The following is a 12,843-nucleotide window of genomic DNA, read 5'->3' on the forward strand; positions in this document are numbered from 1 at the left end:
CAACCTATAAACTAAAATTTAAAAATCCATATATGACCAGCTATGTAAACTTTCACATTGATTTATCCTGCAATAGATGTGGTTCAATTGGTAACATACATTTTTGTCTTCTTCTAATGCCTCTTAAGGGAGAAGTCATCTGTTTTGTTTTGCACATTTTGTACAAAATAATAAAATGCAGTACTACAGGATATTTCTTAACCTAGCTCTTTATTAGCTAGCTATAACTGGCATGTTCACGTATCGCCAACCAGGATCAAACTGCCTGTGACCTAACCATTTGGGTGGTCTTAACCAATCATAGCACAGTATGATATGGCGGTAAAATGCATCCAATTACAATTCAGTATGTTTACACATATGAATATTACACCATCTAAAAGTAATGGAATGTAATCATATTCCGTTACTGAGTTTGGGTAATCCAAAAGTTACATTACTGATTACAATTTGTGACAGGTAACTAGTAACTGTAACGGATTACATTTAGAAAGTAACCTACCCAACCATGTGTGCAGGTTCTGGATATGCAGACAGTGCAGGAATGGCTACACATGCAGGTTCCTCCATGGGCACAGGAGAGATTCAAGGGTGTCCAACAAGTGCAACTATGATCCTTTTTCCACTAGGTTTCTACCCCCCTCTGGAATGAGATATCACGTTATGGTATAATTATGAGGCGTGATAGGGGTCACATTGAATAGAATCATACACTGTAAAGGGTTTGCCCTGAAATTGTCAGTAATTTACAGGCAGCTCATTGGCAAGTAATTCACTGTATCTGATATTTCAGTACAGCTACTGTAATCCTAATACAATCTCAAAGCAAGTAACTGTGTAATGACATAATACAATACTGTAAAATTAACTGTATTGTACTGTAAAAAAATAGTTTAGGCTGCTGTATTTGCATTGAATGAATAGATGAATGAAATTCATTGAGGGGAGATGGGGTTTGTATTTCACAGTATTTTACAGTAATTACCAGGGATCGGTGCTTTTAGGTTGGCTGCTAGGTAATGTGTTTACATAATACCCCAAATTACCAAAATAAATTATAGTTTTCCATTACAGTGTAGGCCAATTAGAGTATGGACGTTGACAAGTGAAAGTAGTCATCTGTTTTGTCTTTGTCCAATCAATCAGTGGACTACAATGACTGGGAGTACCCCCTGGAGTACCCTGTTCATTGTATCACCCCCCCAGAAGACTTCAAGTCTGCCCATTCTACAACATGGGATTTTGCATCAGTGGTGAGAATGGAAGCATCACTTTGCCTGCTGGAGGATGTAGCTTTCAGTGGGACTGGACTAAAGTTGAATAGGATGTTTGTACAAGGGAAACATTTAATTGTTGTTCATAACACAGTAGTGAAGTAGATGCTGGCACAGAGTTACTGTACATGTCCAATGGCTTTAGTTTTGTGAAATGCTTCCTCTGAGACGTGCTCATGCTCTATATAGGCCCTAAGTGTAGACGTCCCCATATCCCAGGGTTGATGATGTGTCCCAAGCACCTGATTGGCTTCTAACCATATGGAGCAGACTGCAGTTTCAGCCAGTAAGATGCCACTTCTTCTCATGAGATGATGTGCATTTTTAACTAGTCAACTTTAAGACCCTGTTGGGCTATAATTTGAAATAGTTGCTATACTAGAAGGTAATGGTGATACGTATATGGTGGGGTCAATGGAGGTTGGAATAGAGCCATGGGCCTGGATAGTTACTAAGTAAGAGAAAAGGCAATTACATGGCTGCGGTCACTGATAAGTGTGATTAGCTGTGGATTAGTGAGGAATGTGGGCTGATGTGAGGTCAGGTCACATGATGGGAGAAGGAACAGTTTATTACACACATCACTTAAGTTCCTGCCTAGCAACAGAGATGTATTGGCTGTCTAGATGTGCAAGGATTTGACTCTGCTCAGTAGAGGGTAGAAATATATGTTCTTGTGGAAACATGTCTTTGTCTTTGCAGCTGTTTGACTCAGTGAGTGAATAAACTTGGTTTGAGCTTTTCCTAGTCGTCCGTTTATTTAGAACCTAACAACCCAAAATTGCTTTTATTCCTGTTTACTTACTTGTTTGATTGCTCTGTTTTTCTTTTTTCAATCTTCAGCCCAAAATGGCAGATGATACCCAGGATCTACAACACTGATCACTCAAAGGTTGGTGCCACTGAGGTCAAGCCTGACATACACTAGCTTACTGTAGTAGATGTAACAAATTGCTCTATCTATAAACAAATTTATCAAACTCTATTTCTTTATGATGTTTGTCTTTACTTCCCTCAAAAGCATAGAGAACATCAACCATCAGATTAGACACCAGTATGAAACCTACTCCAGGCAACACCACTCTAGCCCAACCTACTTCAGCCACCACAACTCAGACCCCCTATGGTAACCTATTACAAGGTAAGACTTGCTCATCTAGACACCATTAGATGTGTTGGTCTTGATTCTTGTCATGTACAAAATGTATTTCTTCTACTGGTTGACAAGACTTGCATATTGTGGATATTCAGTCTATAGTTGGCATTTAGTTAAATAAGTTAAAACAGTCCTTTCAACTGTCCTATACTGGAATAAAGACAGAGGAATGCATTGAGATAAATGTAACATGTACATTTATTGATGAAAATTTAAAAATGTACACGTTTTTATATAGCTTAGCAGACAGAATATTTGATAAACGTAAACAAACATCAATTCATATTTATTCTTGGTACAAACAATATGACTATACAATATGACTATATGACATAATTATTTTGAGTCAAGATTTACTCAACCCAAAGGTAACAATCAGATTTTCAATGCAGGAAGCTCAAGGTAAAACTGAAAAGAGCTGCGTTAAACATCTACCTCTTGTGACTCTCATCTTATCCCCCCAAAAAGTTATCTTTTTTGTCATTTTGTTCTCATCCAGTATCATACTGAAAGAGAATGTATCTTGCCTGTTGCACATGAAAAAGTGTTATATTTTCCACCAGGGGGCATAAAGTGTTATCTTTTCCACCAGGGGGCATAAAGTGTTATCTTTTCCACCAGGTGGCATAAAGTGTTATCTTTTCCACCAGGTGGCATAAAGTGTTATCTTTTCCACCAGGTGGCATAAAGTGTTATCTTTTCCACCAGGGGGCATAAAGTGTTATCTTTTCCACCAGGGGGCATAAAGTGTTATCTTTTCCACCAGGTGGCATAAAGTGTTATCTTTTCCACCAGGGGGCATAAAGTGTTATCTTTTCCACCAGGGGGCATAAAGTGTTATCTTTTCCACCAGGTGGCATAAAGTGTTATATTTTCCACCAGGGGGCATAAAGTGTTATCTTTTCCACCAGGTGGCATAAAGTGTTATCTTTTCCACCAGGGGGCATAAAGTGTTATCTTTTCCACCAGGTGGCATAAAGTGTTATCTTTTCCACCAGGTGGCATAAAGTGTTATCTTTTCCACCAGGTGGCATAAAGTGTTATCTTTTCCACCAGGGGGCATAAAGTGTTATCTTTTCCACCAGGGGCATAAAGTGTTATCTTTTCCACCAGGTGGCATAAAGTGTTATCTTTTCCACCAGGGGGGTTATCTTTTCCACTAGGGGGCATAAAGTGTTATCTTTTCCACCAGGGGGCATAAAGTGTTATCTTTTCCACCAGGTGGCATAAAGTGTTATCTTTTCCACCAGGGGGCATAAAGTGTTATCTTTTCCACCAGGTGGCATAAAGTGTTATCTTTTCCACCAGGGGGCATAAAGTGTTATCTTTTCCACCAGGGGGCATAAAGTGTTATCTTTTCCACCAGGTGGCATAAAGTGTTATATTTTCCACCAGGGGGCATAAAGTTATCTTTTCCACCAGGTGGCATAAAGGTTATCTTTTCCACCAGGGGGCATAAAGTGTTATCTTTTCCACCAGGTGGCATAAAGTGTTATCATAGTGTTTTTCCACCAGGTGGCATAAAGTTATCTTTTCCACCAGGGGGCATTATCTTTTCCACCAGGGGCATAAAGTGTTATCCACCAGGTGGCATAAAGTGTTATCTTTTCCACCAGGGGCATAAAGTGTTATCTTTTCCACCAGGGGGCATAAAGTGTTATCTTTTCCACCAGGGGGCATAAAGTGTTATCTTTTCCACCAGGTGGCATAAAGTGTTATCTTTTCCACCAGGGGGCATAAAGTGTTATCTTTTCCACCAGGGGGCATAAAGTGTTATCTTTTCCACCAGGGGGCATAAAGTGTTATCTTTGCACCAGGTGGCATAAAGTGTTATCTTTTCCACCAGGGGGCATAAAGTGTTATCTTTTCCACCAGGTTATCTTTTCCACCAGGGGGCATAAAGTGTTATCTTTTCCACCAGGGGCATAAAGTGTTATCTTTTCCACCAGGGGGCATAAAGTGTTATCTTTTCCACCAGGGGCATAAAGTGTTATCTTTTCCACCAGGGGGCATAAAGTGTTATCTTTTCCACCAGGGGGCATAAAGTGTTATCTTTTCCACCAGGGGGCATAAAGTGTTATCTTTCCACCAGGTGGCATAAAGTGTTATATTTTCCACCAGGGGGCATAAAGTGTTATCTTTTCCACCAGGGGGCATAAAGTGTTATCTTTTCCACCAGGTGGCATAAAGTGTTATCTTTTCCACCAGGTGGCATAAAGTGTTATCTTTTCCACCAGGGGGCATAAAGTGTTATCTTTTCCACCAGGTGCCAGGCGTAATCTGTGTTTTCAGTGTTATCGTTTTTTTCTCTCGATTAAAGGTTGATCAGGTTCTAATGTTTATGTTGTAATGTTTTAAATATAATTCTGTGTTAGGTAATTGACAGTTATGTTTACTTTGTAGTTTATATAAACTCATGATCATCACATATTGTTACAGTATTTTATATATATATAATCAGGTTGCTTTGTAATTGAAAGAGTACTTTTGTCATTGGTGTGTTCCAAGTGGGCACAGACGTCAATTCAAAGTCTTGTTTTGATTGACATTTGGTTGAGTTGTCAACTAAAGTGAAATCAACAAACACATTCACCATGCCATTGGATTAAGGTTAAAAATTGGGTGAAAAAAATATATAAAATGCCACGTCTATTACTTTTGGCAAATCCAATCAGTTTTCCGCTTTGATTCAACGTCATCACTTAGATTTTTTGGGGTTGAAATGACATGGCGACAACGTTGATTCAACTCGTTTTTTCCCCAGTGGGTTGCTACATTGTTGTAGAACAGTTGCTGTTTAGAAATAGTACCATATTGACATTTTCAGTCTCTAAGCAGCTTCGCCTGTTACAGAAGACATCGCTCTCTTCTTTGGCGAATACTCTCTCCAGTGGTATTGCTGTGCAAACAACGCCAAGGTATTTATGTGCAATCCTTTTTAGATCCACTAAGTCTTTGTTGACCCTCCACCATTTCAGGGGGCTCTGAAACATTGTGATGGGTCTCTCTTTGACATACCTCATAAAGTCACAATCAAAGTGTGATTGTTTGCCAGAACCAACTGGAGCAGACACTGCACTTGTGCTGATGTCATCCATTGCTTTGAGGATTTGTCTTCTGGATAACTGGACTTTGTTATCATCAGAGAGTAGGAGCTTCTTGAATCTTGGATCCAGGACTGTGCTAACTGTAAGCCAGCGGTTGAGCTTGACATTGCAAAAATGCCATTCACACATTTTGGCCAGACCGAATGCTACCTCGTTACCGTTTTGTGCCAACTTTTCGATGTCTCTCTGACATCTGTTCATAAGTGGAATGATAAATGATATGGATTCATATCCCGCTCTTGGCATTTCTTTTGTTGCCTTTTTGAAAGGCTGAAGTGAGGCTATGACATCGTTGATTGTCTTTATGTCTTCGTCTGCAAGCCATAGGTTGTATTCAAGCCTCTGAAGGAGCACAGCTGCAATGGCCTGGTGCTGTTCTACAAATCGCTCCAGCATGCTGAGTGAAGAGAGCCAACCGTTACCAACAGACTGGATCAGTACACTTTCAGGCAACTTTTGCTTTAGTTGGTACTCCTTGAGTTTTTGTTCTGCCTTGATGTCACAGTGGAAGAACCTCACAACATTCTGGGACTTTTTCAGCAGAGTTTTAAGTCCAGGATATTTTTCTAGGACGTCCTTGAACACCAAGTCCAAAGTATAAGCAAGACAAGAGATGTGTGTCCATCCAGCTTTTGAGACTTCGTCCTTCATGGTTGTTCCTCCTTCCATGACAACGGTATGGATTTTGTCTTTAATGCCCCATGTTTTTGCGGTCTTCAGCATCTGGTCCACTATGTTTTTTGGAGTATGTTCATCAGGTAAATTGGCTGTTTCTAACACATGGGACTTCAGATGCCAGTCTTTGCCTAGATAGTGACAGGTCACCGTCACAAAAGATACTTCAGCTCTTGAAACCCACAATTCTGATGTCAACGAAATGTCATCTGATGAAGCCAATTCTTTTTTCACCATCTCTTTAGTCTCTTTATACATTTGAAGAAGTTGTAAGCGTAGGTCTTTGGATGTCACTGATGAAATTTCCGGTGTGGGCTCAATGGCCCTCATAACAGCGCAGATACCTTTGTCTTCAACAATGGACAATGGTTGTAGGTCAATCACAATCATCTTTAACAAACAGCTTGGGATTTTGTGTGCTGTTGAAGTGTCACCTATGTCAAATGAATATAATTATTTTGTATGATATTGTGGAAGCTACATTATAAAGTGTTTCAACAATGTACAGTACCAGTCAAAAGTTTGGACACACCTACTCATTCAAGTTTTTTTCCCCCTTATTTTCTACATTGAAAAATAATAGTTAAGACATCAAAACTATGAAATAACAAATATGGAATCATGTAGCAACCAAAAAAGTGTTAAACAAATCAAAATATATTTTATATTTGAGATTCTTCAAAGTAACCACCCTTTGCCTTGATGACAGCTTTGCACTCTTGGCATTCTCTCAACCAGCTTCACCCGGAATGCTTTTCCAACAGTCTTGAAGGAGTTCCCACATATGCTGAGCACTTGTTGGATGTTTTTCCTTCACTCTGTGGTCCAACTCATCCCAAACCATCTCAATTGGGTTGAGTTCGGGTGATTGTAGAGGCCAGGTCATCTGATGCAGCACTCCATCACTCTCCATCTTGGTCAAATAGCCCTTACACAACCTGGAGGTGTGTTGGGCCATTGTCGTGTTGAAAAACAAATTATAGTCCCACTAAGGGCAAACCAGATGGGATGGCGTATCGCTGCAAAATGCTGTGGTAGCCATGCTGGTTAAGTGTGCCTTGAATTCTAAATACATCCTTGACAGTATCACCAGCAAAGCATCCCCACACCATCACACCTCCTCCTCCATGCTTCACTGTGGGAACCACACATGCGGAGATCATCCGTTCACCTACTCTGTCTCACAAAGAAACGACGGTTGGATCCAAAAATCTCAAATTTGGACTCATCAGACTAAAGGACAGATGTTCACTGGTCTAATGTCCATTGCCTGTGTTTCTTGGTACAAGCAAGTCTCTTCTTCTTATTGGCATCCTTTAGTAGTGGTTTCTTTGCAGCAATTCGACCATGAAGGCCTGATTCATGCTGTCTCCTCTGAACAGTTGATGTTGAGATGTGTCTGTTACTTGAACTCTGAAACATTTATTTAGGCTGCAATCTGAGGTGCAGTTAACTCTATTGAACTTATCTTCTGCAGTAGAGGTAACTCTGGGTCTTCCTTTCCTGTGGTGGTCCTCATGAGAGCCAGTTTCATCATAGCGCTTGATGGTGTTTGCGACTGCACTTGATGTTCTTGAGATTTTCTGCATTGACTTACCTTCATGTCTTAAAATAATGATGGACTGTGGTTTCTCTTTGCTTATTTGAGCAGTTCTTGCCATATTATGGAATTGGTCTTTTACCAAATAGGGCTATATTCTGTATACCACCCCTTCCTTGTCCCAACACAATTGATTGTCTCAAATGCATTAAGAAGGAAATGAGTTCCACAAATGAACTTTTAACAAGGCACAACTGTTAATTGAAATGCATTCCAGGTGACTAACTCATGAAGCTGGTTGAGAGAATGCCAAGAGTGTGCAAAGCTGTCATCAAGGCAAATGGTGGCTACTCTGAAGAATCTCAAATATTAAATCAATTTTGATTTGTTTAACACTTTTTTGGTTACTACATGATTCCATATGTGTTATTTCATAGTTTTGATGTCTTCACTATTATTCTACAATGTAGAAAATAGAAGAAAAAAAGAAAACCCCTTGAATGAGTAGGTGTGTCCAAACGTTTGAACTGTACTGTATATTTTGCGACAAATCTTTACTCTCTCACCTTGTGTAGTTCTGCAACTTGTGTCATGCAGAGCAGATGTATTCCTTTCTTTTCCTCTTTGTATGGTGTCTTCTAATGAAGCACTCCTGGAACCATTCCTCCCTGCATTAAAGGTGTTTTTCAGGTACATTGAAATCTCAGGTTAGCATAATTCCCAACCCCACTCTTGTACCATTACTTCCTGCATTTTTAGGTACACTTTACCATATCAAACCTGCTTATGGTGCAGTTCTTGAAATACATTGCCTTCAGAAAGTATTTACACCCCTTGATGTTACAAATTGGGATTAAAATGGATTTAATTATAAAAAATAAGTATAAGATTTAAGCTAAAACAATTCTAAGCTACCTGGGGCGTCAGGTACCTTAGTGGTTAGAGCGTTGGGCCAGTAACCGAAAGGTTGCTAGATTGAATCCCTGAGCTGACAAGGTAAAAATCTGGTTCTGCCCCTGAACAAGGCAGTTAACCCACTGTTCCTAGGTTGTCATTGTAATTAAGAATTTGTTCTAACTGACTTGCCTAGTTAAATAACTCTGTAATGTCAAAGTGGAAGAGAAAGTCTAACATTTGTCAAATAAATCATGAAAAATAAAACACTAACATATCTTGATTAGATAAATATTCAACCTCTGAGTCAATACATGGTAGAGTCACCTTTGTCAGCGATTGTATTGGTGAGTCTTTCTGGGTAAGTCTGTAAGAGCTTTCCACAGCTGGATTGTGCAACATCTCCCCATTATTATTTTCAATTCTTCAAGCTCTGTGAAGTTGGTTGTTGATCATTGCTAGACAAACTTTTTCAGGTCTGTTTTTGTTGTTGTAATTTTTACCCCACAATTTCGTGATTACGATCTTGTCTCATCGCAGCAACTCCCCAACAGGCTCAGGAGAGGCAAAGGTTAAGTCATGCGTCCTCCGAAACGTGACCCGCCAAACCCCGCTTCTTAACAACCGCTCTATTAACTCAGAACCAATGTGTCGTAGGAAACAACGTTCAACTTGACCGAAGTCAGCCTGCAGGCACCCGGTCTGCCACAAGGAGTTGCTAGAGCGCGATGAGCCAAGTAAAGCCCCCTTCTGGCCAAACCCTTCCCTAACCCGGAAGACATTGGGCCAATTGTGCGCCGCTTATGCAGTCACGGACAGTAATGGCACAGCCTGGGATCAAACCCCGTAGTAACACTGCAACACTGCGATGCAGTTCCTTAGACCACTGCGCCGCTCGGGAGGCCCATTTTCAGGTCTTGCCATAGATTCTGAAACAAATTTCAGTCAATACTGTTACTCGGCCCTTCAGGAACATTTGCTGTCTTCTTGGTAAGGAACTCGTGTTTATTTGGCCATTCATGTTAGGTTATTATCCTGGTGAAAGGTGAATTAATCTTGCAGTGTCTTGTGGAAAGCAGACTGAACCAGGTTTTCCAATAGGATTTTGCTTGTGCTTAGCTCCATTACGTTTATTTTTTTATTCTGAAAAACTCACCAGTCCTTAACGATTACAAGCATACCCATAACATGATGTAGCCACCACTAAACTTGAAAATATGAGGATTGGAACTCAGTAATGTGTTGTATTGCATTTACCCCAAACAAAATACTTTGTATTCAGGATAAAAAGTTAATTGTTCTCCTCCTGCTGACGATTAGCAGAGCGAATGTCTTCCGAGAATCGGTTAATTGTTTTCGGCAAATAGTTCAATATAGCAGGCAGGAGTGAGTACACAATAATTTAATTTAATGTTTGTATCGGGTGGATCTACCGACGGCCTGAATAGGTCCTGAAAGATACATCAGTTTTGTTAATTTTGTTTTACTCTGCTTGCAAACCTGCTGGATCTGGTTTGACCAGATACAATGCTATTTCACAGTAAACAAACAGACTTTTAGCACGGTTATGGGGAAGGACAATCAACAAGCAGAGCACTTACACAAACGACTGATGATTGGCTCAGAGAAACTGATGATAAAATGACTGATGCACTTCACAAAATAGATGGCATCATGAGGGAGGAACATTGTGGATATATTGAAGCAACATCTCAAGACATCAGTCAGGAAGTAAAAGCTTGGTCGCAAATGGGTCTTCCAAATGGACAATGACCCCAAAATGTGGCAAAATGGCTTAAGGACAACAAAGTCAAGGTATTCGAGATTGGCCATCACAAAGCCCTGACCTCAATCCTATAGAAAATGTGTGGACAGATTTGAAAAAACGTGTGCGAGCAAGGAGGCCTACAAACTTTGACCCAAGTTAAACAATTTAAAGGCAATGCTACCAAATACTAATTGAGTGTATGTAAACTTCTGACCCACTAGGAATGTGATAAAATAAATAAAAGTTTAAATAAATCATTCTCTCTACTATTATTCTGACATTTCACATTCTTAAAATAAAGTGATGATCCTAACTGACCTAAGATAGGGAATTATTACTAGGACTAAATGTCAGGAATTGTGAAAACTGAGTTTAAATGTAGTTGGCTAAGGTGTATGTAAACTTCCGACTTCAACTGTATGTAATTCTGTACTGTCATAAGTGTTATTATTTTATTGGTTGCGATACTTTTCCAGAAGTGGTTTAATTGTTGTATTGGTTAACATTGTCTTTTGCATCCACACGCTACCACAGCATTTTCCATAGTGGCCTTTATTAAGGTGTTTTATTGTGCTGCCATGGGCGAGCTTCTAGAGTCATCCCAGACACTTCTTGGAGCTTGCTCATGTGCAGTCATTTATGACCCTGTTGCGCCAGGGCAGATCTGATAAGATTCTCACACAAGGCTGGAGAGAGAGGGTGTCATAAATCTTGACCCTTTGTCAATCCAAGTAATTAGTTTCTCTCTCCAAGAGGTGAATGTTTTAAATGGATGTTTATCGGGATGCTGTGTTTATAGCCCTTTATAGACAGGTGTTATGCCATTTGCCGTTTATTCATGTACAGATATGTAAATTGCATAGTCATAACTTTGAACTAATACTGTTTACATGTGTGCATATCTTTGTTTTATAGAACCACAACAATAAGTTTCCAAGTCATTCGGATGACCAAAATCCTATAAACATCTTCAAATGGAAACAGCTGTGTCTACGTGTGTGTGTCTGTGTGTGTGTGTGTGTGTGTGAGGACTTAACCAATCAGAACCAATCAGTTCTAAGTATATAGCGGGTGAGGGCATTCACAGCCGACCACTCAGACTGGTGAGAGCATACCACCAGCCAACCGTTTTTACGTGGTCCTTTTAGTCAGATTTTTACATGGTCCGTCATTTCTCCGGATTTAGCAACCAATAGTTTTTACAATACCTATTGACTCAAGACATTTCAGCTTTTCATTTTTAATTAATTTGTAACATTTTCTAAAAACATACTACCAATTTGACATTATGAGGTACTGTTTGTAGGTCAGTGACAAAAAAAATCTGAATTTAATAAATGTTAAATCCAGGCTGTAACACAACAAAAGTTTGAGAAAGTCAGTGGGTGTGAACACTTTCTGAAGGCACTGCATAATCTATATCATGGTCGGTTTTCAGATGAATGTTTTAGATTGTAGTGGATTTGTTGTTGCATCCTTTACAAAACAAATAAACAGTGTACATGGGGTTAGTGCACACGTTTTCTCATTGATTTGGTAATAGATTTTAAATGTTGTCTTACGAGAATAAGGTCTTTTCTGGTACGTCTTGGAACCCCCATTCCACTTCCTGTTGGAGCATGATAATGGAATTATGTTTTAGTCTTTTTTAATAATAATATAAAAGTCAGATCAGTATTCTCCTTCAGTTATACATTCAAAAGTATAATCTTAGTCAACAACAGAATGACAACCCAATAATTGTCCTTGTGGACTCACCTGTTTCTCACATGTGGGGTTCTCTCTGTGCTCACTGAGTCAGTATAGGAATCTGGCTGTTGGAAGTATGTACGCTTTGTGATCTGGTAGTCGTTTCCATATCCTCGTTCCAATCCTGAATCGTTCGAGTTCATCATCCTGGCCATCATCCTACATTTAACTTCTTCGCCCGGACTATAATTAGCATACATTTTTGACTGCTTGTGCTTGACTTGATTGACAAGTTCAGAGCTGTTTAATAACCAGAGTAGGGAATAACCTTAATGTGATGGCTTCCTAGAACACAGGTCTTTATATGTCCCGTGTCTAAGTTTCTGTTTCTGTTCTAGTGAAATGAAAGCCACCTCCTTGCCATGTCAAACGTCTACCTATGAATAATGAGAGACTAGAATATTGAAAGGAAAGGAATATGGTTTCCAGGATCTGTCATGACTGTCATTTGAACGTCACCTGTACAAACCTCTTAAGAGTTTATTGTTGCACCGGTGCGTCAATTTAAGTAACATAATACAAAGAAACACCATCACAATCCATCAGTTTAAGCTAGAGATATCGCTGCCTATGACTGCCCTCCGCATCTGCGGTGGAAGGGAGCCGAGCTACAGCAGTGTTTGTTAGACCATGAAACATACTGAAAATCGGTCTTCTCACGAAAATGTCTCTAGCCGTGT

At 39.7% G+C, this 12,843-nt stretch overlaps 1 protein-coding gene across 1 annotated transcript; it reads right to left on the reverse strand.

The window, feature by feature from the left end:
• Positions 1–4,363: 4,363 nt before the first annotated feature.
• Positions 4,364–12,512, reverse strand: si:ch211-152f22.4. The gene is made up of 4 exons (XM_024387303.2): positions 12,173–12,512; positions 11,977–12,023; positions 8,319–8,420; positions 4,364–6,646 (listed from the first exon to the last, which is right to left on the reverse strand). The coding sequence occupies exons 1-4, from the start codon at positions 12,361–12,363 to the stop codon at positions 5,202–5,204; spliced, it is 1,785 nt and encodes a 594-aa protein (XP_024243071.1). The 5' UTR covers positions 12,364–12,512; the 3' UTR covers positions 4,364–5,201.
• Positions 12,513–12,843: the final 331 nt, after the last annotated feature.

The sequence above is a fragment of the Oncorhynchus tshawytscha genome, linkage group LG25 (genome assembly GCF_018296145.1).
Source record: "Oncorhynchus tshawytscha isolate Ot180627B linkage group LG25, Otsh_v2.0, whole genome shotgun sequence".
Classification (NCBI taxonomy): domain Eukaryota; kingdom Metazoa; phylum Chordata; class Actinopteri; order Salmoniformes; family Salmonidae; genus Oncorhynchus; species Oncorhynchus tshawytscha.

Excerpts from the sequence above, each read along its gene's own strand:
- si:ch211-152f22.4 (XM_024387303.2), bottom strand. The coding sequence starts at position 12,363 with ATGTATGCTAATTATAGTCCGGGCGAAGAAGTTAAATGTAGGATGATG. Across the intron at positions 8,421-11,976 it reads CCAGAAAAGACCTTATTCTC|GGAGGAATGGTTCCAGGAGT; the intron begins GTAAGACAACAT and ends CCTTTAATGCAG. Across the intron at positions 6,647-8,318 it reads AAGTTGCAGAACTACACAAG|GTGACACTTCAACAGCACAC; the intron begins GTGAGAGAGTAA and ends CATTTGACATAG.